The sequence below is a fragment of the Podarcis cretensis genome (assembly GCF_951804945.1).
Source record: "Podarcis cretensis genome assembly, chromosome: 14".
Classification (NCBI taxonomy): domain Eukaryota; kingdom Metazoa; phylum Chordata; class Lepidosauria; order Squamata; family Lacertidae; genus Podarcis; species Podarcis cretensis.
In genome coordinates this window covers 46849980-46876734 of record NC_137183.1, presented here as the reverse complement: position 1 = coordinate 46876734, position 26755 = coordinate 46849980, and the positions used below count along the sequence as shown (strand labels likewise).

Below are 26755 nucleotides of genomic sequence, written 5' to 3'. Positions count from 1 at the left end.
CCACACAAGTGAGTTAATGACCCATTAAACCTCATTCCGAAGCGTTAAAGGCCACTAAAGCGTGCTCGCTTTCCTTTTTTCCTTTTTGTTTGAAACTCAAATCAAAGCCTGGATGAGCTTGTCAAGGGACTATCAAAACGGCCCTGCAGCCTCCTTGGAAGTGCAGTTTAGAGATACACCCCCCCCCCCGACCAAAGCTGTGGGCAGCGGCTGTTGAAAGAGCTGGGGAAATGTTTTGTTCTTTCTCCTGATCATTATGCAGAGAATTTTCTGCGTTTTTATTTTTTTAAGATGTGTTAACTAGTGCGTTCATGCGCATGCACATTCTAGCATGCTGTAAAACGCAAACACTTCCATTTGCTACAGCTTTTTTACATTATTATTATTAGTAGTAGTAGTATTATTAATATGATTATTATTATGATTTCTATACCACCCCTCATCATAAGCTCTCAGGGTGGTTCACAGAATAAAACACAGGATAAAAACAAGTAAATAATGAAAAACAAAACAACCCTTGAGGAAATGGTTCGTTCTCAGGTGTGTGCAGAGCTACCTCCGAACATGGCGAGTCTATAGATCAGGGGTCAGCAAACTTTTTCAGCAGGGGGGCGGTCCACTATCCCTCAGGCCTTGTTGGAGGCCGGACTATATTTTGTGGGGGGAAGAATGAATTATTGTGTCCCACAAATAACCCAGAGATGCATTTTAAATAAAAGGACACATTCTACTCATGTCAAAACATGCTGATTCCCAGACCGTCCGTGGGCCGGATTTAGAAGGCAATTGGTCCAGATCCGGCCCCTGGGCCTTAGTTTGCCTACCCATGCTATAGATTGTCATGGAATAATAGCCATTGGAATCCCCTTCTCTTCCTCCTCTTTGGACTTCTCTAACCCCCTTCAAAACCTTCTAAAACTGTGGCAGTCAGCACGTTTTACGGCGTACCATATTCCAGAAATTAGTTACACCCTGTGTGGAGACGCCCTTCTTTATCTCTGCCCTGAATCTCCTGCTGATCAATTTTGTCTGATGCGCCCAAGCATTGATGAGAGAGTTTTCTCCATCTCCTTTCTCTACGACGCACGTTATTTTGCTGGTTTCTGTCAGTCCGCTAACCACAGCATTCAATGTCTTCTTCTAGGGTTCTGAAGTCGATGTTTTTCGTTATATTACATTCTACATCTATTTCACTTTGGTGCTAATCCAGCTGATATTATCCTGTTTTCCTGAGAGGCCGCCTTTGTTTTCAGAAACAGTTCATGACCCTGTAAGTAATTTCTCTGAGGGATGCCTGGGAATTTGCTTAAGTAGGTTGCTTCTAATAATTTTGTGATTGATTGATTTTCAATTTTATACATTTCAGTAATTTTATACTCATTTTAACATTTGAAAACTTGTCTTCCTTCTCCTTTTTTCTGCGGTTCCTTAAATGTATTTTTTAATACATTCTGCATATCCAAATTAACTTAATTTGCTCATTTATTCATCCACTTTAAATATATACTCCTCTAAAACTGCAGGTTATTACAGTAACCCTGCCAATGTTCTTACCAGTTTTCTTCTAATAATTTTCTTTGACCATGTTATATGCAAACAAATTCTTAAAATAAGAATTCTGGAACTTTCTTCTTAGAGTTTCCAGAAAGAAACAAGTTTATTGGCCAAATTGTTGGTGGTGGTTTTGTTTCTTAAAGGTCATTTTCTTCCTATTTTTCTGGTCCTATAAATACTGCAGTGTGGAAACTTGTGTGTCTGTGTATCCTAAGCTGTTGTTCAAAAATCTCTGCAAAGAGGCTCATGAACTGGGAAGGGGTCATTTCTGCTATCTCGTTTGTGCACAGGCCTTCTCTCTGTTTCGTGGGATTAGCACCATTTCCCCGGCTTGACAGTTGTGATTTAGCTCTTAATTAGGTCCATAGCTGCGAGTTCTTATTTTTAGATGGTGATGTACCTTGTGGAATTAAATGGCCTCTGGTGGTTTATGTATTTGCTTAGCCAGACCATGATACTGATTTTAGTGAACAGGTGAGCTGGTTTGGGAGTTTGAGCTGGGACCAAGCGGAGGGATAAAACTGGAAAAAGAGGAGCAGTCATCGCCATTCAGCTTACTTTTCCCGATTGTAGACTAGCTAAAATCTACATACCTAACTTAGTCACAGTCATTAATTTCAGCAGGTATACAGTTGTACGTTGGTTTTTGAACAGCTTAGTTCCCAAACGTATTGGCTCCTGAACGCCACAAACCTGGAAGTGACCATTGCAGTTTGCAAACTATTTTTGGAAGCCAAACGTCCGACGGGGCTTCCACTGCTTCCGATTGGCTGCAGGAGCTTTCTGCAGCCTATCAGAAGCGGTGCTTTGGTTTGCGAACATTTTGGAAGTTGAACGGACTTCCGGAACAGATCCTGTTCGACTTCCAAGGTACGACTGTACTTTGAATAAAAGTAACTTGCAGACCACCCATAAGAATCTGATTTATACCAAGTCAGGCCCATTGGTCCATCTAGCTCAGAATTCTCTACACTGACTGGCAGCAGCAGCAGCAGCAGCTCTTCAGCTCTTCAGCTCTTTCAGGAAGGAATTATTTACCAGCCCAACAGGAGATGCCATTGAGGGTTGAAGCTGGGACCTTCAGCATGCAAAACAGATGCTCTGAGCTGCAGCCAGCAGGGGCATTCAGACACACACAAGAACAAGCTTTTGGCTTGCATACACTCCTCCTTCCTTGCACACAGTGGCTCAGTTCAGACGATGATTCTCCTTCCCGCTGCATGCTGGTTTCAGCACACTGTCACTGGGTAGCTCAGTTGGTTAGAGCATGGTGCGCATAACGTCAAGGTTGGAGGGTCAGTCCCCATACGGGACAGCTGCATATTCCTGCATTGCAGGGGGTTGGGCTAGACCCAGTGGTTCTCAACCTGTGGGTCTCCAGATGTTGTTAGACTACAACTCCCATCATCCCTGAGCTCTGGCCTTGCTAGCTAGGGGAGATGGGAGTTGTAGTCCAACAATATCTGGGGACTCACAGGTTGAGAAAGGCTGAACTAGAGGATCCTTCCAACTCTACAATTCTATGGTTCTATGATCCTGGCTTTTATTAAGCCAGAGTTCCCTGTTACATTTGGAAAAGGGGAACTGTGGATTAATGGCAACAGGTTAACGAATTAAGAGAAATAAGCCAGGATACCCTGGAATGATTACCCAACCCAGCCACTGATAGATGACTTCCTGGTTCGGTAGCAATTTATACTTTCCCAGTTCTTTCAATTAGTAAACTATGAAACCAGGTTTGAGAAGTTGCTAATCTCGGGGTGCCAAGAAAGAACAGAATATGTGAACCCAAGATTCCTTTAGTCTTATTTTTGTTATGCCCAACCACCACCTGATGTAGTGCTTGAAGAACCCCTGTAATGAGTGCGAATTCTTACGGTAGTCTTGTCCCTGTAGCGCTGCTGGCTGATTGCACACTGCGGTAGAACACGCTTCCTAAATGGAAACTGTGGCAAACGATACTCTTAATAGGTAAACAGAACAAGTTAGCAGTTATTCCGGTTAAAAACTGGATATGACCTCTAGGTTAGAAATGTTCTCCAGAAGGAAAGGGCTGTGTTCAAATCTTACCCACTCTAGGGACTTGCTTTCAGTTCCCTGTTTGTTAGTAGAGAGCTACCGTATTTTTCGCCCTATAGGATGCACTTTTTCCCCTCCAAAAATGAAGGGGAAATGTGTGTGCATCCTATGGGGCGAATGCAGGCTTTCGCTGAAGCCTGGAGAGCGAGAGGGGTCGGTGAGTACCGACCCCTCTCACTCTCCAGGCTTCAGGAAGCTATCCGCAAGCCTTGCAAGCCCGGCGGGGTTGCAAGGCTTGCGGACCTTCCCTGACCTGATCTGGAGGCTGGCGGGGGGGAGAAGCAAGTTTGCTTCTTCCCCCCCCCCCCGCCAGCCCCACAAGCTCGGGGGATAGCGGGTAGGCGGAGCGCTGCCACCCCGCTATTCCCCGACCTGATCTGGAGGCTGGCGGAGGGGAGAAGCAAGCTTGCTTCTCCACCCCCCAGCCAGCCCCACAAGCTCGGGGAATAGCGGGGAGGCGGAGCGCTGCCACCCCGCTATTCCCCGACCTGATCTGGAGGCTGGCGGAGGGGAGAAGCAAGCTTGCTTCTCCACCCCCCAGCCAGCCCCACAAGCTCGGGGAATAGCGGGGAGGCGGAGCGCTGCCACCCCGCTATTCCCCGACCTGATCTGGAGGCTGGCAGGGGGGAGAAGCAAGCTTGCTTCTCCCCATCGCCAGCCCTCAAGCTCGGGGGACAGCGGGGCAAGCCGCTGCCCCACGGAGGCTAGAGAGGCTGTCCCTGAAGGCAGAAGAGGGAGATGGAGCGCTCTGTCTCCCTCTTCTAGCTTGGGGATGGCTGCGCAAACCTGGGGGGGAAATAAAAAAATTTTCCTTGATTTCCCCCCCAAAAAACTAGGTGCGTCCTATGGGCCGGTGCATCCTATAGGGTGAAAAATATGGTACCTCACCTTAGTGGTTGCAAACCTGAAGAGATTATGGTAATTGTTGTTGTTGCTGCTGCTGCCCATTTAGAGTTATATTATTTGAGTAATATATCTTAATGAAGACACTAATGAATGGTAACATAATCCAAAGGCAGAATTTGCTTGGAACCTGAACTCGGGTCTTTTTGGTTACAGCGACTGTTTTGCTGTTAATTGATTCATTTCAAAGGGGGTGCATTTCTTCCTAACAGGAATGCAATCAGTCAGAAAGAGCAGTCAAAGCCCTTCATCGTGTTTGACCTGTTGCCACTGACTTCTGCCAACATAAATATTTGTCTTCAGCCTATTCTCTGCCTCTTTTGATCTCTGGGGCAGATAAAATCTTGCTCTCTGGCTCTTGCAAGTAGCTTAGTTTTGATAGATAGCAAAATGCTGGTGGGGCTGGCGAGCAGGCGGCTCAGGCTACCCGTCCTGTTGTGCATGTTCATCCTTTTCTCAGATCCAGAACTGAGAATCTCACTGCCTTTAAGCCATATTCATCAATGGCCACTGGCTGTTCTGGTAGTTCAGAAGGGTTTCCATGCAGATCTGCTTTCTATTACTTTTGGGAGTTGTCCGTATGGTGTGCTTCCATGGAAAACTTGAGCACACGAAGGATTGCGATAATGCGGGAAGTGCTTGGCTTTTATACTTCACAACAACGCTCTCGGTAACCAAGAGGTGGTTGTGCCGGCTGTGCCAAAGTTAGGAGAGGAAACGGGGAGATCCTTACGCCGCCCTCTTGGCATTCCTTTCGAAATAATAATCGTGGTCGGGTGGGTGGTAGCGGCTGCTGTTTCCCTTTGCTTTTAAATCAAAGCATAACTTGTGCCTGGTTTCATCCGTCTGAGATGATACGTAAGAGAATATTGGCTTTTGTTTTTTTAGCTGCTGCTTTCCGCCTTCACCAGAGGGTGGGGACCACCATGCCTCAATGTGTTGTTTTTGACCTCACAAGCCCTGCCATATGTAAACAGGCTTCCAGACGCAGATGATTAATAGGGCAGTTAGGGCTCCAGCGGCTGTTTGATAAGTTAGGGACACTCTGGTCTGTTCAACGGAAAGCAAGGACAGAGGGTGCCTTGTCTCCGGCCCGGAGAAATAACTTTCTAATGTGTTGTGTCGCTGGGCCAGGAGCAGCGAGTTCTCGCTCGGCTTGGCTCTGTGTAGCCAAAGCAGCCCTCTTCCCTTTCCCGGACCCAGCCGAATTCCTGCAGGTGCTGGTGGTGATAAGAACAGGCCAAGTGAGGTAGTCGTGAAGCTAAGAGGCCGAGACAGGTTCATGGTTGCTGGGATTGGGGTGTTGGTGGAAGCTGCCTGGCGGCAAGAGCCAGCCAGGGCTAGAGAGCAGCAGGTTGGTAAAAGCTGGCATATAAAATAGGGGAGTGGATTAGCGGGGAATGGGACAATCTGATGAAAGAAAATGGAGAATACTACTGTAAGGAATTCCCCGGAGACTCACTCCCCAAGGAGAAAGGGAAGAAACTATGTAAGAACCCAACAAGGGACAAGGATGTGTGCAAGTACAAACAGGAACAAGAAAACCTGCAGAGGGGGCATAGAAGGGACCTGAGAGCCTCAGATATTAGAACACCAGATTGATGGACAGGATATAATGGAGAAAGGACTGACACTACCCGAAACCAGGAAGAAGGGACGTTGGATAAAACTAGAATGAGAATTTCTTTTTATATATCTTTTTTATTTTTGGAATTAGTGTAATACTAATGAAACATTAGAATGTGCTGGAAAGGATTAATTGGCTTTAGCAGAAAGGTTTGAAGGAGTTAAGTTTAAATATGGTTTAAATTTTGAATTTTTAATGCTTTGAAGGTAAGATAAGGCTAAAGAAACTAACGGTAAATTGAATTGAAATTTTTTTGAATGATAATGAAATGAAATGAAGCGGTTTTAGTAATAAGGTAAAATAAGAATTTGTAAGAATGGATTGATAGTAGACGAAAATTTGAAGCTATAATACGTGAGGATAAATAATTAAGGGTAAATTAAGAGGGTATGAATTTGCTGAACCAAATTTTGAAATGGAATACAAAAAAGGGAGGTGTGAGGAAGTCAAGAAAATAAGTAAATGAATGGTAAGAAACTAAAAAGAGGGATTTTTATTTTTTATTTTTTCTCTTTTTCTTTTTATGTTAAATTTTGGGTTCTTGTGTATTTTTTTGTGCTTTTTATTGTTTATTGTCTTGTAACTTCTTTTTTTGTTAAAAATCTAATAAACTATCATTAAAAAAAAAAAGCTGGCATATAAGTACAGTGGTACCTCGGGATGCGAACGGGATCCGTTCTGGACCCCCGTTCGCATCCAGAAGCAAACGTAACTAGCGACGGCACGTCTGCGCACACGCGTCACTTTTCGCTGCTTCTGCGCATGCGCATGATGTCATTTTGAGCGTCCGCGCATGCGCAAGTGGCAAAACCCGGAAGTAACACGCTCCGTTACTTCCGGGTTGCCGCGGAGCGCAACTCGAACACGCTCAACATGAAGCATATTCAACCCGAGGTATGACTGTAGACAGCAGTAGAAAAAAGAGAAAAACCTAAAATTGAAGAAAGCCTTAACGGGATGCCAACTACAAACCTCGTTTCACTGAAGTATTCAGTTTCCTCAGAAAGAAATAGAAAAATCATAAACCTTAAACGACCTTTGCTTCACCTAAGTCGAGCTAGGATTATAATACTTCAGAATTTTTGGGAGTTCTACCCCCTTTATTTGAATTTTGGTCATATAAGGTTTATGATTTTTCTATTTCCTTCTGAGGAAACTGAATAGTTCAGTGAAACGAGGTTTGTAGCCGGCATTCCGTTAAGGCTTTGTTCAGTTTTAGGTTTTTCTAAATTTTTCCTTAAACTTTTTGATTTTTATTATTTAATCCATTCCCATAAGATAATATTTCTAGTCGATTACTTCTCCTTTCAGGGATTTTCACGGTATTTCATTTGTTTTGGGCATATAAGTAGACAGCTTTTGCAGAACAGAAAGTATAAGCTTTCTCATTCCCGGGGAAAGAAACTTGAGCAGTGTCACCGTGGGCTTTTGTGCTCACCACTCCAGGAAGGGAGTGCCAATCAGGGTTGGTACAAAGGGCTCTCCTCCTTGGCAATGTGCTCTTAGTTGAAGTTGGCGGCTGCTTTTCAGCTCTGCGGTTGGGCGTTGAGCTAGAATGGAAGTGAGGGACTGAGCGATGTCTCACCACCCGGGAGACTGCCCTTTCCGTAACCCTGACTTAATGTTGTATAATTGGCCGGGTCTTTAATCTGTTGGGAGGGACTGAGAGGCCGAATATTTTCTAGTTTGGCTGCGGGTTTCTGATGCTGGGGAAGGGAAAGTTTTTCCTGATAGCTCTAATAAAACCACTGACGTCCTTGCCATATGTGTGCTCAGGTGCTTTTGGAGCCAAGCAGCACTGATTCCAATTGACCGGAATATTTTTCAGTTTGTGGCAGGAGAATTTGAGTGAAGGGCAGTATAGTTCAGAGACAGAGCATCTGCATTGCATGTAGAATATCTCAAGTTCGGCCTCTGGCCTCTCCAGCTAAAGGCCCCTGCCTGAAATCCTGGAGGAGTCTTACCTGTCTGCATAAATAATACTAGCATCATCCAGGATTTCTATTGGGGGCCTTTAGCTGGAGATGTCAGGGTCAGCCTTGGGACATGGTACAGGCAAAGGAGGTGCTCTGAGGCCGCTTCCTGTGTTCTTGAACATGTTGTTTAAAACTTAGAGTCTAATTGCAGAGGCAGGGAGTGGGACCTTGCAGCTGATAATTAGCTAGTGGCTCCAATTTGGGGTTTCAGCATGATAAAACCTGACCTCCCCCCCCCCAAATCAGGTACTTCTCCCTATCGCTGTTAGATAGCTCTGTTTGAAAATGTTTCTCATGCATTATATACAAACACATGCTGGGGTTTTGTGAGACGCGCCATCTACGTGCTTGGTTTTAATTTGGCACACATTATTGAACTGAATTCATAATGATAAATGGGAACCCTTAGTGTTTGTGTGCAAGTTAGCGTGTATGATACAACTAAAATTTGGGATGGAAATGAGAAACTAGGTGTGGCAAGCTTTGTTGGGATTTAAAAAAAAGCACTTGGATGTTACATTCTGCAGAAAAGCAGAAATATTAAATCAGATTTATAACAGGTTGAATATTTTTCACTCCTTAGAACCCCTGCCCGGAATCCAGCGCTTCTTTTCTGTCCAGGATCACATTCTGGTGGATCACTGGGTAAGAGGACAAATGGTTCACATTTGAGCTCCATCAACCTACTTTCCCTATGCCTGTTTAAGGTTTGCTTGAGGCTCTGTTATCCTTGGCAGTTTGACATATAAGTCATATTGGGTGCTGGCTCCTCCTTAGAAAGAAATGAGAAACAAAAACGGTTGTGTATCAAGAATTCCAAGTGAAATAAACCAATGACCATATGAATAACAGCATATTTGAGGGGTGAAGCATTGAAATTCTCAAAGACAGTGGGTTGGCTGTTTTCTTTCTCTCTTTCTCTTTCATTCTCTCTGTTTTCCTTCCTTCCCTCCTTCCTTCCTTCCTTCCTTCCTTGACCACGATGGCCAATGATCTGGGGTGATGGGAATTGTAGTCCAGCACCCATCTAGTGGAGCTTAAGTTCCCTGCTGCTGGTCTAAGGCATTCACCTATGTTTGCATTTCACATGAACTGTGCTTGTGCACCTTGTGGCTTATTAGTCCCATGTTTTGCTACAGAAATCCTGGTTATACAGTGGTGCCTCACAAGACGAAAAGAATCCGTTCCGTGATTCTCTTCGTCTAGCGGTTTTTTCGTCTTGCGAAGCAAGCCCATTGACGGCTTAGCGGATTAGCGCTATTAGCGGCTTATCAGCTTAGCGGATCAGCTGATAAGCGGCTTAGCAGCTTAGAAAAAGGGGGGGGGAGGAAAAAAAAGTCGGAAAAACTCGCAAGATATTTCATCTTGCGAAGCAAGCCCATAGGGAAAATCGTTTTGCGAAGCGCCTCCAAAACGGAAAACCCTTGCGTCTAGCGGGTTTTCCGTCTTGCGAGGCGTTCGTCTTGCGGGGCACCACTGTATATACTTTTAGTTCTCTGTAAGTGGTTTTGCCACTGGGCGTTGCCCAAAGCAATATGCAATATTATTATTATTAAAAAGCAGCATGAAAACAAATACAGTGGTAACTCTAGTTGCTTTCACCTCCAGTTACGTATATGCGGCAAACCCAGAAGTATTTTTCCAGGCTTTGCTGCGCGCGCATGCGCAGAGATGCAGAAGCGGCACCTCTGGTTGCAAATTCCTTGGCATGCGACCGGAGCTCCGGAACGGATCCCGTGCACAACCGGAAGTACCACTGTACTTAAAAAACAGCAGCAGCAGCATAAATAGAATAGAATTTGATATAAATACAGTTGTGTAAAACAGCAGTAACTAGGTAAAAAGAGTTCAACTGAATACATCAAAGAAAGCTTTTTTTATTTTTGTAGAATAGACGCAAGCAGCAAAGAAAGTTCCACTCTAAGGCCAAGCCGATCTTGTTTCAAGGATAGAAGGGACCCTGAGCCACAAGCTACCCATGACTGGAGAGCTTTTGAGGGAGGCCAAATTGTTCTAGGGAGAGGGATTTGCAGTGGCTATTTGCGGTGTGGTAGCGCTACAGAGAGCTTGCTGGAGAGACCATGCATTAAAAAGGGACTCAAAAATAACTTAGACAAGGTTTTAATAACAAAAACAAAAACTCCTTATACACTAAATACATCAGCAAACCAGACCCAACCACCAACCCATCCCCCAGGGTAATGGGAGAGCTAGGTGCTGCTCCTTATATAAAAGGTAAAGGTAAAGGTACCCCTGCCCGTACGGGCCAGTCTTGACAGACTCTGGGGTTGTGCGCCCATCTCACTTAAGAGGCCAGGGGCCAGCGCTGTCCGGAGACACTTCCGGGTCACGTGGCCAGCGTGACATCGCTGCTCTGGCCAGAGCCAGAGCCAGAGCCGCACACGGAAACGCCGTTTACCTTCCCGCTGGTAAGCGGTCCCTATTTATCTACTTGCACCCGGAGGTGCTTTCGAACTGCTAGGTTGGCAGGCGCTGGGACCGAGCAGCGGGAGCGCACCCCGCCGCAGGGATTCGAACCGCCGACCTTTCGATCGGCAAGTCCTAGGCGCTGAGGCTTTAACCCACAGCGCCACCTGCTCCTTATATACTACACCCAATTGCTGACAGAGCTTAATCAATACAACTCAGCAGCACCTGCTATGTTTCACAGCTGTAAAGCTGGGTCTCGTTATTTTGCTCTGGCCCCTTAAAGACATACACATCAGGTGGAACAATGATGAACCTTTACATTTAAAGAAACAATTCAACATATATCACACTATAAAACCATGATGCCAATTGGTGTGCTATTCAGTAGAGGAGAAATTGCAGCTGTTTCTATAACTTTTGGCTTGCAGAGGGGAGGGTCTCGGTTTTCTGATTTTCTATGCACTGTTAGACTAACTCCTGCATTTTGCAGACACATGAATTGTTCCAGGTGAAACCTTGACAGCAGCTGTACACGCACCTCTCTGAGATGTGCTTCATTACTCAGTCACCTGAAAGTTGTGCCTTTTCTAACGTAGGTTGATGGTTCAAGGATATCGGCAGCCGTTGGAAGCGAAAGACCTGTGGTCGTTAAACAAGGAGGATACATCTGAAGAAGTGGTGCCTGATATGGTTCAGAACTGGGCGAAGGAGTATGCGAAGGCAAAAACGTAAGTGTTTTAAGTTTACCGTCAGGGTTAAACTACTAAGAATCTGAACGGGAGCCTGTGGCTGCCAGATGTTGCTGGACCATCCTTCCTTGTGCTGGCTGGGGCTTGTAGGGGGTAATTGCAGATCATTCTCGGTATAACTCCACTGAGGTTTCACCTTTCATTTTCTCCGTAAACTTCCTTTCTACAACAAAGTCTGTAAAACAGAAAGAATGAAGTCGGGGGGGGGGGGAGCTCCTCAACCGTTTCTGTCCTGGCTCTGCAAAAGGCGAGAAACGCTTGGTGAGTCCTGGAGAGGGGAGAAGGCAAAAAAAGTCAATGAGTAGCTGAATTGCAAACCCTGCCTTGCAGCTATTCAAAGCCTCAGACTCCGAAACACAGTTGCATGCAGGCAGTTCCAAAATTATCGGATGATTTACAGCAGGGGTCGGAAGAGTTTTTGTGGCTTGGGCCGGTTCACAGTCCCACAGACACCGCGGTGGGCCGGAGCTCCCTGCAGCCAATGAGAAGCCGGCCAGCGTCGCGGAAGGCGGTCCCCACTCTGCCCCGTGCTGGTTTAGTGCGGCGCATGGGAGCCGACTGAGCGGCCAGAGGGGGTCCCTGAGCGGGCGGCGGGGGTCCATGGGCCGGTTAAACGTCCCCCATGGGCCACCCATGGGCCTTAGGTTGCCGGTCCCTGATTTACAGCATATTTGCAAGGAACACAGGCCTGCTTCCATGCCAAGGCATTTTCCGCCTCTTCTTTGACCTTCTTGCAGATGCAAGACTTTGCATAACTTCGAAACCCATTTCCTTCTCATTTAAAGCAGCCAGATGCAAAAGAAGCCAGGGTGTGTGCACCTTTAACAGATTATTATTATGATTATTTATTGAATTTATATACCGCCTTATACCTAGGGCGTCTCAGAGAGTATTTCAGCAAGCCTAGCCTGTCACGCAAGGTAAAGCTGCTGCAATTCTCTCTTCTATACGGCTACTAAACATGCAGGCAACTTGGCTCCTTTTGCATGAGTGGCCACCGCCCTTGTCTCTCCCTCCGCCCCTCACAAAAAGCAGCAGCTAATGGCCAGGAGGACAGCTGCACCTGACCTGCCACCTGCACCTGGGGTTAGAAACTTGCTCACCAGGTGATGTTGGCTTGCCAATTCCTGGCCAGCGTTCAAGGGATGTTAGGAGCTGTAGTCCAGCAATATCTGGAGTGGGTGGCGGCGGCGATGAATTCTACACCATTTTTTTCACAGTTGTAATAAAGAAATATGAAAATACCATAAGTACATGTTGTGTGCAAATGAAGTACGCCAATGAATACAGAATCTCTGGGTGCTTCTGTTTCGATAGGCTCTCGACGCCAATGCTGTACTCGCCCAAGAAACCTACAAAATCCAGTGGCTCGAACGGGGATGTGACGGAAGAAGCTGAAGCTCTGATCATCAAACCTTCTCAAAGGGACAAGGAGCCGTCTCTTGCTAAGGTGTTATACAAGTCGTTTGGGCCATACTTCCTCATGAGCTTCCTCTTCAAGGCCTTCCATGACCTTATGATGTTTACAGGACCTGAACTCTTAAGGTAAGCAGAGCGCTGTCTTGCTCCCATCACTGTAGAGTGCATGGATAGTTGCTGCTGGTATCAAACTTTTCCATGGGTGGTGCTTGATTGCTTTTGATACTCCTCTTTCCTTTATAAAGCAGAGAGTTGGTTTACTTGGGTCTCCCAGCCCAGGCACCTCCAAACTTGGCCCTCCAGATGTTTTGGGACTACAACTCCCATCATCCCTAGCTAACAGGGCCAGTGGTCAGGGATGATGGGAGTTGTAGTCCCGAAACATCTGGAGAGCCAAGTTTGGGGGTGCCTGAGCTAGCCATTTCCCACTTTCACACTCATCAGAACCAGAAGTAGATGTCCCCAGATTTCATACAGTCTGGCACGCTTAGGAAAACTGCTGTCTAGGAGTTTACATGGTGTTTCTGTTCCTCCACTTACGACAGCGGTTTTCACAGCCTTTGGAGGCACTCTTGGCAATCCCCTTGGAAGATTTTCAAACATTCCTTGGTGAGAAGGTACAGAACATCTTCCCTGAAGATGGCTTGCTAACCCTCTCCTGACCTTCCCCTTCACTGCAGGGCAATGTGGCTGTGTTTGAGCAGGAACACTTTGTTCACATAAGTGATTGAACTCTAGTAAGTTTGCTCAGCGATCCATGTAAATGGGCTGTGCCTCATATGAAAGTCAAGCGGATTTGTTCATCTTGTTCAAAATGTACTTCTCTGGTGCACAATAGCACTCTAGGATCTTCAGCAGAGAGATGCCTTTTGCATTGCCTTCTGCCTTCTGCTTTTAGTCAGAGCTGTCTGGGGTTGACCCTTAAAAATGCAAAAATTTTGCTCTTCCATCAAACTCCGGTGCTTCTCTCTTAACATCGCACCCTGGAGTTTCAGATAGAGAACACGGGCAATGTGATTTTAAAGGAAATATTTGGGAAGGAGGTGCTGAAATCTCAGTGGCAAGCTCACACCGTACTTACTTTGGAACGAACATTGTTTTAACCGATTCTAATTTTTATATAGTTGTAACCCCTGGAATCTTACGGTGGTGGAGGGAGGGGTAAGAAAGCCAAATAAACAAATCCACAAGAACCTCCCTTATGCATGACATGCTTGGAAGTCTGTCCGGTCTCATAAGTTATGTATTTTCCCCACTTTAAATCTCCCTGGCTGGGTTATTGCACAGCAAAGGCAGCACTCTGAAATAACCAAGCGTTGCCAATGGCCTTTTTAGTAGTGGCTCTGCAGAATGCTTTACCCAGGCTGCTTGCCTGGTCCATACCATTAAGTGTCAGGCAAGGATGTTTTTTTTAAAAAAACCAAAACTTTTAATTTGCCCATGCGTTCAAGTATATTTTTTAGCAGCTATTTAATTGGATTTTAGGAGACCTTACAGCTGCAAGATTGTATTGTCGTCTGTTTCTTTCGTTAGCCACTTCAAGAATGTTTGCATTTAAGAGCTGGTTGGAATTCCACCCCCATTCTCTTTAATGGACCTGTTTCACGGCCAGAGTGTTTTCAGTCTCGCTTCCCTGCAGGCCCACGCCATCTTTGGACCTGTAGGGAACTGGAGATGATGAACTTCCCTCGCTCACTGGCTAAGCAGGGCTTTTTGCTGGCTTCCTTTCAAATGTCCCCCGGCCTGCTTCGTTTGCAGGTTGCTCATCAACTTTGTGAATGACAAGAACGCCCCCAATTGGCAAGGCTACCTGTACACAGCGCTCCTCTTCGTCTCCACCGGCCTGCAGACTCTGGTCCTCCACCAGTACTTCCACATCTGCTTTGTGACGGGGATGAGACTTAAAACAGCTGTGATCGGTGCAGTCTATCGGAAGGTAGAGACCTGCAGATGTATACCCTAACCCCGCCTGACATCACTTTATCCACAGGGATTGGCGCCCACAGTGAACTAGACTAAATATCTTGCTCAGTAAGCTTTCATCCTAAACCCCCACAGTTGGCTTTAACTTTAGGCTGGGGTAGTGTTGCTGCAATTGTCCCCAGCTGCATAGGGAGCTGCGACGGTCCTCGCCCACATCTCAAGACGCTGCCCTGGCTGCAGCTGCTTACAAATGACTTCCACCCTAGAAGCGTAGCTTAGCAACGCTGCCCCTTATCCTTTGGGGAATGGCTTACTCCAGATGGCAAATGCAGCCCATGTGCTCTAATTACTCAACTGGAAGAAGGGCTGTGGCTTCTTTAATAATAATAATAATTTTTATTTATACCCCGCCCTCCCCAGCCAAGGCTGGGCTCAGAGCGGCTTACAAGCAATAATAAAAACAAGTTGAATGATTACAACTTAAAAACAAAATTAAAATACAATATTAAAATATTGAAACATTAAAATATTAAAATGTAGCCTCATCGCAGGAAGAGAAGGAAAGGAAAAAAGAAGGAGAGGGAGGGAATCAAATTGGCTCCAAGCCAAAGGCCAGGCGGAACAACTCTGTCTTACAGGCCCTGCGGAAAGAAATCAGATCCTGCAGGGCCCTGGTCTCATGAGGCAGAGCGTTCCACCAGGCCGGAGCCAGAGTTGAAAAGGCCCTGGCTCTGGTTGAAGCCAATCTAACTTCCTTAGGGCCCGGGACCACTAGGGTGTTGCTATTTATGGACCTTGAGGCTCTCCGTGGGGCATACCAGGAGAGGCGGTCCCGTAGGTACGAGGGTCCTAGGCCGTGAAGGGCTTTAAAGGTCAAAATCAGCACCTTAAACCTGACCCTGTACTCTACCGGGAGCCAGTGCAGTTTGAAAAGCAGCGGGTGAATATGCTCCCATGGCAAAGACCCCGTGAGGAGCCTCGTTGCAGCATTCTGCACACTTTGCGTGAAGGTCCCTACCAGTTAGGGCTGAGAACGTTCCCTGTCTGAATCCCTGGAGAGCGGCTGCCAGTCATTAGTGTGGACAATACTGAGCTCAATGGGTAGATAGTCCGGCTACATATTAAGCCAGCTTCCTATGCTCCCAGTGGCATTTTCATTCCTTTCTCCTTGGTGATGTTTGTTTTGAATGGGATCCAAATTCACCTTAGAGACACTGACTGCTTCTATCAGAAACGATGACAGGACATTCTTACACCAGTTCACGCCAGCTGTTCATTTCACCCAGTATCGCCTGTCCTGATTAGTAGTAGCTCCTCAGGGTCCATGGCTAAAAGAGATCTTTCCAGTCACCTTCTCCCTGATTCTTATTAGTGGAAGATGCTAGGGGTTGGTAGTGGGAGCTCCTCCTTTCAAAAGAATGTGCTCTACCACCAAACACCGTGTGCATACCATCTAGCAAGTTAATAAACTCAACTTGTTTGATGATATATGCTTATTTAGTTAACCTCTCACTATTTAATTGATGTTTCTGGCTTATAGGTATGACCTATCCAAAACCTTTAGAGGTTATTTTTTTAAGAGAGAAAGAAGAATTCTTTTGATTTCTAAAGCTCTAGGCATGACAGTTTTTTCCATCTGAGAGCATTCTGTCCCAAACTTTAAGCCCATGCTTGGCTTCCCTTTAGTTCATGTGTTTTTATATATGTGTGTGTGTTTATCCAGCACCTTCGCTGCCAAACTCCTGCATCTAAGGAAGTAGGATTTTGCCAATCAAAGTTCTTTATCCCCAGCAAACCTTCCAGCCTCTGGACTTCTCATTTTGTCTTTCCTCTACCCTGCCAAGGCCTTGGTCATCACAAATTCAGCAAGGAAGACATCTACAGTTGGAGAAATTGTCAACCTGATGTCGGTGGACGCCCAGAGGTTCATGGACTTGGCTACCTACATCAACATGGTCTGGTCTGCACCTTTTCAAGTCATACTGGCTCTCTGTTTGCTGTGGCAGGTAAAAGTGCTGTGCGTCCATTGTTTCCTTTACTGTAGCTAAACAATGGTGCTTATTTTACTCAAGGGAAAGCCAGAATCCTGTCATTAAAGGATTAGGGCTTCAGAATCTAGGATGGGGTAGCAGGGAAGGGAAAGAAGTACAGACAGCAATTTGTCTTGGACTGGTAAGATGCAGAGGAATGGTGGATGGAACCAGCTGGGGATCCATCAAGGGAAGAAGGCTCAAAGCCCAGGGAGTGGTGATGGGATGTTGCTGAGTAGTCAGAGGGAGAAGACTGGGAAGAGGAGGTGTTGGAAGCAGAAGGAGTAACAGGGCTTAGTGAGATGGGAGAGTCTGTGGCAGATAGGAGTCCAGAATCAGAGGCAGAAACTGAAGCAGGAGAGGAGGGAGGCCAAGAAGCAGAGATGAGTCAGGCTTGACGCAGAGTCACGGATGTCTCCCCCTCCTCCTGTGTTAAGCTCCCCTCCCCGCTGGTCTCCCAGAACCAGAAGAGAGCTGAAATGGGCAGAGCAGTGGCAGGCTGCATGCAGGCACAGTCTCTGATTGTTTGGGGGAAGCCCTGGGGAAGCAGGGACTTTCAGTCTTCGCAACTGATTCATGGGGTCAGACCTGCTGAGGATGAGCTGCTGTGCTCATTAGGCCTGACAATCAACCGTTAATAAAGAGCTAGCTCCAACTTTGAATGGTGTGATTTACTGCCAGCTCGCTCTTTGACACTCTCATGCTGTAACCCTCAACTAATGACTGGACTCTGAATATGCAAAGCTGCAAATCAGACTCCTGTCTCCTCTGACTGGCAGTGGCTCGCCAGGTTCTCCCACGCTCTGTTACTTGAACCTCTTAACTAGAAACGGCAGGGGTTGAATCGGGGGACTCTGTGCCTTCAAGGCAGGTTCTCTCCCACTCAGCACCCTTCCCTAGTTTCCTCTGGCTAGAAGGCAGGAAAGTAACGGTTCACCTTCAAGGTTACTGTTTGGACTGCGGGTTTGTTTGTGCTTCCGTTATGCCACATTCTAAACATGCTCTCTTTAGAATTTAGGTGCCTCTGTGTTGGCCGGTGTGGCTGTCATGCTGCTCCTGGTTCCAGTCAATGCTGTGATAGCAATGAAAACAAAGACCTATCAGGTAAGAGACTTCCTTTCTGCACAAGAATGATTGATTCCGTCTCTGAGGCACGTGTTGAGACTTCCTGTCTATTGTGCCTCGCGGAAGAATGTTGAAAATTACCATACCAGCCAGTAATAGCAAGATCAGTATCTTGTGGTCTGATGTGACAGTCAACATGCTTGTAAATCGCTATGCAACTCTGGTGGGAAAGAACCTTCTCTTAAGTGATCTGGCAAAAGATGGTTCCCCCTTTTTCTTTCTGCTTAGACCCCAGATAACTAAACATGTATGTTTAGTGTACTCAGGGGCTAATGACTCCTCTGGACCTGTTTTGCAAGGTTGGGCAAATCACATCGTTAACTAAGATGCTGCTGCAAAACTAAGATGTTGCTAAAACATCTACATCTATCAGTGGTGTTTTCAGCCTTCCTGTCTTGTGAAGGAGGTTCTCAAGCCAGTCTAATGCTTTCACCTGCAACCATCTCTTTGTTCCTTTCCTATTGATGGCTTGCCAGCACGTGTCAGTTGTAAGTTCTACAAAACACAGTTTCTGTTTCTTAAAGCCGCCTCATTTTATAGCTCAGAGCTACAAAGAAACCCAACAACAACATTTTAAAATGACGGCTACTGTTCAAAAGTTTTATCGCAGGCCGACTTGGGAGAGAGAGAGAGAGAGAGAGAGAGCTGCCTCGACTTGCTTTTGTTTCGATTGGGTTCGTTTCAGGTTGCTCACATGAATTGCAAGGACAACCGGATTAAGCTGATGAATGAAATTCTCAATGGGATCAAAGTGCTAAAACTTTATGCCTGGGAATTAGCCTTCAAAGAGAAAGTCCTGGGGATCAGACGGGAAGAGCTGAAGGTGCTCAAAAAGTCCGCTTACCTCTCTGCAGTGGGGACGTTCACGTGGGTGTGTGCCCCCTTCCTGGTGAGTAAGTAGTGCTTTCAAAAAGCTGCTGGGAGATGGTATTCTTACAGACTGCTGTTTTCTGTGCATAGAACTCTGCTTGTCACTTGTCACACATCTGGGCGCTCATTCAAAGAGGGAGTGCTACAAGAATATTAACATACATTGTATTTTTGTCATGCTGTCGTCATTCAAGCTAGGAGATCCTTGTTGCCCAGTGTTTATTTCATTTTATGCAGCATGCAGTCCTTGTGGCCTGGGGAACCCCTGTCCGCTGTGGGAAACTTCAGACACCTTTGCCCAATTGATGTCAGTAGGACCAAAAAAGGTTGCATGCTGGGGGAGGGGGCTGGGACATGGTTTGGGTCCAAAAGATCCAAAGTTCTCCTGGTCCCCCAGAACATCACCAAACCAGAGAGAGAGATTTAGACTAGCTTAGATGCTGGCCCAAATCTTTCCCAGGGATTTTCCGTCCCCTTTTCCTGCTGTCAAAAAAAAGGAAAGGGGAAAGCAGAGCATACAAGGAGCACAAGTGCTGTCTTCTGACCTTACTTCCTCCCTGTTCCCTTCTTTTTGTAAGCTGCTTTGAGGTTTTATTACAACTAAGTGGTATATAAGTCTTGTGACATTAATAAGGGCCCAGCAAGGGCGTTGGATGGGTGTTCAGAACAGAACACCAGCTTTCCCAGCCCTGCCACCACCAGCCTTAGGATTGCAGCCATAGTACATTTTTATGCCGTCCTTCAGCTTAAACAAATCTTAGAGCAACTGCTTCCAGGAAAGAAAGAAAGAATGTAAAATAACCCAATAGCAAGAAGAAGAAGAAAGCATTAATGCTGCAGGAGCAGCAAAAACAATAACTCAATCGATCAAACAAACGAACAAGCAAACAAACACAGTTGGAGCAATAAAACCAACAGAATTTAATAAAACTGCTCTTGTCTGATAGGCTTGAGCAGTTTCAGAAGGTCTTGCGTTGAAAAGGAAGTGTTTTAGGTTTAGTGCCAGGCAAGCCTCCCTGGGGAGGACATTCCATAGGCCACCACCAAGAAAAAAATGCTCCTCCCTGGTTATCACCCATCTAACTTCTTGACAGCATCCGTCCTTGGGGCAGGGTGTTGGCAAAAAACACTTTATGGTCTTTTCCAGTCTTAATCTGTTGCTTAGAGCCGATTTGAGTCTGGGTGGTGCTGTGGGTTAAACCAGAGCCTAGGACTTGCCGATCAGAAGGTCGGCGGTTCGAATCCCCGTGACGGCGTGAGCTCTCATTGCTTGGTCCCTGCTGCTGCCAACCTAGCAGTTTGAAAGCACATCAAAGTGCAAGTAGATAAATAGGTACTGCTCCGGCGGGAAGGTAAACGGCGTTTCCGTGCGCTGCTCTGGTTCGCCAGAAGAGGCTTAGTCATGCTGGCCACATGACCCAGAAGCTGTACACCGGCTTCCTCGGCCAATAAAGCGAGATGAGCGTCGCAACCCCAGAGTCATCCGCGACTGGACCTAATGGTCAGGGGTCCCTTTACCTTTACCTTTACTGTCTTTCCAACTTGTCAGGGCAGCACACGAACCTCCTACATGAAGCCATGTTCTGTAATGCTTACTTTTCACCAGCTGGATTGGGTTCTGATTGCATGAAAATGGTTTGCTGCGCTGGGCTCAAACAAAGGGCGCCACTTGCCTGGTCTGGAGTGTGGAACATTTAGCCCTCGAAATGTTGCTGGACTACAACTCCCGTCATCCTGGGCCATTGGCCATGTTTGCTAGGGCTGATGGGAGTTGTGGTTCAGCGGTGTCTGGAGGACCAGAGTTTCCCCACTCCTGCAGTAGATGATACTGGGCAGGAGAGGCAAATAGACCAGGTCAGACTAAGGCAGCTTCCTGAAATCTTTGAAAACCAGCAGCTCTGCTTAAGCTGGACTCCAGTCATGGTTCACTCTTAGCAATGTGAAACGCCCTTCTGCACGTTCTTTACACAACACTAATATTTGCACAGTCCTGAGGACAATGAGTGACCGAGCCACGGCCATGTACAGGAAGCCTGTTAAGTCCACCACAGGTGTTCTTAAGAACAGCAAAATAATCAAGAGCTGTTTTGAAAAGGAACCCTTTGATTTAAGTGCTTTGTTGCTGAAAGGTCTTCCTAAGATGTAGGCCCAAAGAATCTTCTCGAGAGCACCGAAGAGCAGGGCATAGAGCCCATTGCAAGTGTCTCCATCCTGTAGCTTTTCGAAAGACTTTATTCCAAATATTTATACCTGCTTATCCATCTGCATTGTCTATGCCACGGGGCTGTCATGCCCCAACTGAGGGCTTACCCACACTTTCTCTTTCTTATTCAAGGGGTCTGGCCTCATGGAGATATGGCGGAAGAAACATGTCTCATGGATAGTCTCTTCCCTGGGCTCAACATTTTTCTGAAGACACTGGTTCTTTGGTACCAAAGTGTCATCTCTCTCCACCCCCCCCCCAAACCCCCCGCACATTTCTTTTTACTGAAAAAATACAGCCTTCCCAAACATGGCACCCTCCAAGATGCTTTACACTACAACTCCCATAAGCCACAGGTCTGATGGGAGTTGTAGTCCAAAACATAAAGGATATCAAGTTGGACAAAGGCTACAATAAACAGGCAAAGTGTAATCGCTCTTTCTCCCTCCTTTTTATAAAGATGCAATTTTTATACACACACACACACACACACACACACACACACACACATATAAACACAAAATCAGGCACAACACGTCATTGATTTCTATTTTTCCAGGTTGCTCTGTCAACATTTGCTGTTTTTGTGAAAACTGCCGACCAGAATGTCCTGGATGCTCAGAAGGCCTTTGTGTCGCTGGCGTTGTTCAACATCCTCCGGTTCCCCTTGAACATCCTTCCGATGGTCATCAGCAGCATCGTGCAAGTAAGGGTTTCTTTGCAGGCAGTTGCCTTGGGCCGGGGGGGCAGGGGACTGTTAAGAACACAGTTAAGAGTCTCATGCTTATTCTTTTGCTCCTGTCCTTGCTCACAAAACTGGAATGTGGTAGATTGGCCACAAGGAAACGCAACTCCTGGGCTGGAAAACAAGCGAAAGCACTCAGGGTGCAGAACAAGCCAGCGAGCGTTGTAGCCTTGCGGGGATTTCTAAAGACCAAATAAGGAGGCTGGGGTCCCTTCTGGGCAACCCTTAATTGGGGCACAAAGGCAACAGCTCCCTCCCATGGTTGACCCAGAGCAGCTGGGATTCGGTGGCCTCCTTCCTGGAGGTTGCACTTGGTTGTCACTGTTACAGTGGTACCTCGCAAGACGAATGCCTCAAAAGACGAAAAACTCGCAAAACGAAAGAGTTTTTCGTTTTTTGAGTTGCTTCGCAAGACGGATTTCCCTATGGGCTTGCTTCGCAAGACGAAAACGTCTTGCAAGTTTGTTTCCTTTTTCTTAAAACCGTGCATTCACTTCGAGGAGCAACTCATAGCACGCGGTGTGGTAGCCTTTTTTGAGGTTTTTGAAGACTTTGGTGATTTTTGAAGCTTTTCCAAAGTCCGTGCTTCGCAAGACGAAAAAATCGCAAGACGAAAAAACTCGCGGAACGAATTAATTTCGTCTTGTGAGGCACCACTGTATTAGTGTGTGATAGATCACACCATAGATTTGAATTGTACTGCTTGGCATCTGTCTGTCTCAGGAGACAGAGTGCGCCTTTGGGGGTGAAGTCAAACTGTTGGAGAGTCACAGCGCCTGCTGTGGCTGTAGAGACTGATACAGGAGGACTATATTTTGTTCCAGCTGGGGCAGATGAAGGTGTCTGGTGGTTGTGCTGCTGCAGATGCACCATGGCGTTTCTTCTCTCTGTGCTCCGCCCAGTGGTCATTCCGCCTCTGGTTGCTGCTGTGGATGCAGACCTGTCTGTCTCCAAGTGCTGCAGTCATCTGCAAGGGATTCCCCACAGGGCAGGGTTGATGTTGCCAGCCTTCATGTCCTGTTTGCTTTGGTGGGCCCGGTGCCTAGTGTATTGTACTATTGCTTTAGGATTAATGTATTGAGAGACGGGGTTTGTACAACAATGTCTGGAGAATTTACCGTATTTTTCGCTCTATAAGACGCACCAGACCACAAGACGCACCTAGTTTTTGGAGGAGGAAAACAAGAAAAAATATATTCTGAATATCAGAAGCCAGAACAGCAAGAGAGATCGCTGTGCAGTGAAAGCAGCAATCCCTCTTGCTGTTCTGGCTTCTGGGATAGCTGCGCAGCCTGCATTCGCTCCATAAGACGCACACACATTTCCCCTTACTTTTTAGGAGGGAAAAAGTGAGTCTTATAGAGCAATAAATACAGTGTTTTATAAGGCATCACGTAAATGCAAATGAGAAACTTAATAATCTCATTGCCCCGTGCCAAAATGACGAATGAGATTGTTGCCAGGTGGGTCCTTGTGGGAAGAGCAGTTCCACAAAAGAAGGGGGGAAATTCCTACAGAATACACCTAATCTGCTTCTTAAAGCCACCCAAACTAGTGGCAGCAAGCACATCCTGTTCCATCATATTCCATGTGTTTGTTTTGCATCGTCTGGCCAAAATTTTGTGAGAGCAAAATTGGCGGATGCCCGAAAACGAAATGCAAGAGGTATGCTTCATTCGAGCAACCTCTCGGCTTTGTTGCCTAGGCCAGTGTGTCTCTGAAGCGTCTCCGAGTCTTCCTGTCTCATGAAGAGTTGGATCCAGACAGCATCGTCAGAGGTTCCATCAAAGACTGTAAGTTCAATGTTTATTAGGTGGGTGGGGTGGAGTGTCCCAGTTCATTTACCTCTGCCACTTCCCACCACTAGATTATCCAGTCAGCATCGCTCAGGCTTCAAGGTGGCTTCTTCTAAGGCAGGGGTGGCCAACTCCCAAGAGACTGCAATCTACTCATAGAATTAAAGACTACTCACAGAATTAAAAACCGGCAGTTGTTGAGCTTTTTTTTAGGGAGGAGAAATGCCCCGTTTAAGTGTTTAGCCTCCCTTGCCCAGCTCTTTGATGCTGAATGGAGCATGTGACAGTGTCTAGTTTGCATCCAGGTACAGATGGACCACAAAGTTCTCCAAGTCTTCCTTTCCCTGCCCTATGCAGAGTAGTACTTTTAAGCCTTGGACCATGACCTGGTCCCCAATACAGCCAAAAAGTTCACTGGAAGACTCCTAAGAACACAGGAACCTGCCTTCCATGGAGTCAGACTCAGTATTGTCCAGGTTGGAGCTCTCTGGAGCTTCAGGCAAGAGTCTCTCCAAGCCCTCCATGGAGATTCCAGGGATTAAATCTCCCTCAGTTGTTTTTGTATGCATGTAACCTATTTTTGGTTGTGTTGGTGTTTTGACCTGCATGAAAGCAACCTCTTTCATTATTTGCTAGCTGATGGAAACAGCATTATTGTGAAGAGCGCCACCTTCAGCTGGTCAAGAAATGATCCTCCATCTTTGAACAAGTAAGAGTTGCAGCTTTCTTCCCTCTCCTCTCCCATTAAATAGTTTTAATCGCACTAATGCCAGGACAGGGAGCCTGTGACCCTCCAGCTTCCATTGGACTACAACTCCCATCATTTCCTGACCACTGTGCGTGCTGACTGGGGCTGATGGGATGACAGGTCTGCAGTGGCACCGCTCCCAGATACAGACTTTTTTCAGGGAGTGTCTTCCCTTTCAGTTGCTTTTCCAATGCCCTTTGCTCTATCCAAATGCATTCTCTATCACTGCCTCTCCGTGTCGCATCTCAGTCCAGCAGAGCTGAAGTTGTGTGCTCTTCTCACCCTCCCCTGCCCCTCGTTTCAGCATCAGTCTTGCGATCCCAGAACACCGCTTGGTCGCCGTCGTCGGTCAGGTCGGTTGCGGCAAATCCTCGCTGTTGTCTGCTCTGCTGGGGGAAATGGAAAAGAGAGAAGGGCTCGTCTCTCTCAAGGTACGACAGCTCCCCTGCAAAACATACGAGATGTAAAATTATAAGAAAAGAATATGCCGGCCCTCGATGAAATCCGTAAAGGACATGTGCAGGCTGTTTAGTGGTACAGCCAAGAAATAGACTCTCTTTTTTTAAAGTTCAGCAGCACATATCTTTGAGACAGCTGGCGGCTGAGTACTGCTGCTTGCTCAGGGGTCACCCTGGCTGGAATTAGGAAGGAATTTTCTCCTGGTTGACTAGTGACCCTTTCGGCGTGGGGTTGTCTGTTAGGGGCTTAATGTGTCAGGTGAATGTGGTGTGGTCCCAAAGAAGATTAGGGTAGTTTGGGATGAGCCGGCCAGCTAACCGAATGAGCTAGCATTGTGAGATGTTAGAATTGACTTGGGAGAGTGGTGGGGGACAGAGAACATCATGGAGAGACAGTTCTAGGGGTTGATGCATCCTACAGGTTTGTTTTTTTAAAACACCTCTCAACGTGGACCAGAATATTGCATCACTCAACCTCTCTTCTCTGCAGGGCTCCATTGCCTACGTCCCTCAGCAAGCTTGGATCCAAAACGCAACTCTGAAGGAAAACATTATATTTGGAAGAGAAGTGAAGGAGAACTACTATAAGCGTGTGATTGAGGCGTGTGCCCTTTTGCCAGATCTGGAGATCTTCCCATCAGGAGACCAGACCGAAATTGGAGAAAAGGTATTTAACGTGTTATAGTGGTCATGGGCTCCAAAATTTGTTTTCTCACATTTGCTCCTGGGGTGTGTAGATCCTGAATATGCATAGCACTGCAAGTATAACTCCCAGAGCTCACCTATCCCATTTTCTGCTCAAGCAAAGATGGATCTTTGTGCCTGCCTCTTAGGTGAGTGCTGCATGGACTGAGACCTGTGTGTGCACGCGCATCTTTATTCCATTTCTTTCCTTCCCCCATGAAACTGCTGCTTTTTAAAAGAGTCCTTGTGGAAATGGAAATCAGGCCTTTCACAAAGCAGAAGCCCTTTCCGCTGGACAGTTGCAGGGTCTAATTTCCACCCCCCTTCTTTTCCCCAGGGTGTAAACCTGTCTGGTGGCCAGAAACAAAGGGTCAGCCTGGCCCGAGCCGTCTACTGTAACGCTGATGTCTACCTGCTAGATGACCCCTTGTCAGCTGTTGATGCTCATGTTGGGAAGCACATCTTTGAGAAAGTCATTGGACCAAAGGGAATTCTCAAAAACAAAGTATGCTTGGAATGCAGGTGGCTTCGTTCTGTTCAGTGGGGGGAGATGCTTTGCAAAGTTCAGGAAAGCCGTTTGGAAATGTTTCCATGCCAGTCATAGAATTGTAGAGTTGGAAGGGATCGCAAGGAACTTCTAGTTCAACCTCCTGCAATGAAGGAATCTTCTGCCCAACTTGGGGCTCGAACCCACAGCCCTGAGATTAAGTGTCTCATGTTCTCTACTGACTGAGCCACTCTGAACATATAGTTAGACCAGGCTTTCCCAAGCTGTTTTTGGACTACAATTCCCACCATCCCTGTCCACTGGTCCTTCTAGCTAGGGATGATGGGAGTTGTAGTCCAACAAGAGCTGGAGACCCAAGTTTGGGAAACCTTGAGTTAGACAATCTAAGCCATAAACGGAGGAGTGTAGCATGTTCAACAAATGTGCAAGTTTCCAGGTCCCCACCCTGGCTCTCTTAAATGCTTTTCCTTTTCTTTGGGCACCTAGACTCGAGTGTTGGTAACCCACGGCGTTGGTTACCTTCCCTATATGGATACAATCGTAGTAATGACGGAAGGAAAAATTTCCGAGATGGGGTCCTACCAAGAGCTGCTAAAGCAAGACAGGGCCTTTGCAGAGTTCCTGCGCACGTACGCCAGTGCGGAACAGAATGTGGACAAGGAAGGTAAGGGTCTCTCTCTCCGTTTGTGTGCTTAAAGCTAAATGGGCTGCATGGGGAGACTGTGAGAACTTACCCAGCATGCCTTGCTCCCTAGAGGATTCTGATCAAAGAATGGTAGAATTGTAGGGTTGGGAGTGACTCTGGGGGCTTGTGATGCATGATGGGAATGATGATACGAAAAACAGCAACAAGGTTAACCTCTTCCATCCCCAGAGGAGGAGGAGGCTGTTGTTGTTGTTGACGACTTGTTACTTGCTTGCTACCCTA

General features: G+C 46.6%; 1 protein-coding gene across 3 annotated transcripts in view; it reads left to right on the top strand.

Annotated features, from left to right (window-relative positions):
• Nucleotides 1-26755, top strand: part of LOC307203127 (multidrug resistance-associated protein 1-like) — a 77721-nt gene that overhangs the window by 23240 nt on the left and 27726 nt on the right. For all 3 annotated transcript variants that reach the window (XM_079953665.1, XM_079953664.1, XM_079953666.1), the window contains exons 5-19: nt 1145-1270; nt 8723-8784; nt 11166-11297; nt 12636-12863; nt 14496-14673; nt 16505-16666; nt 17702-17794; nt 18501-18704; nt 21448-21594; nt 23339-23426; nt 24066-24138; nt 24482-24608; nt 25126-25302; nt 25657-25824; nt 26314-26491. In XM_079953665.1, the coding sequence (XP_079809791.1) occupies nt 1145-1270; nt 8723-8784; nt 11166-11297; nt 12636-12863; nt 14496-14673; nt 16505-16666; nt 17702-17794; nt 18501-18704; nt 21448-21594; nt 23339-23426; nt 24066-24138; nt 24482-24608; nt 25126-25302; nt 25657-25824; nt 26314-26491 (2143 nt within the window). The remainder of the gene's footprint in view (nt 1-1144; nt 1271-8722; nt 8785-11165; nt 11298-12635; nt 12864-14495; nt 14674-16504; nt 16667-17701; nt 17795-18500; nt 18705-21447; nt 21595-23338; nt 23427-24065; nt 24139-24481; nt 24609-25125; nt 25303-25656; nt 25825-26313; nt 26492-26755) is intronic.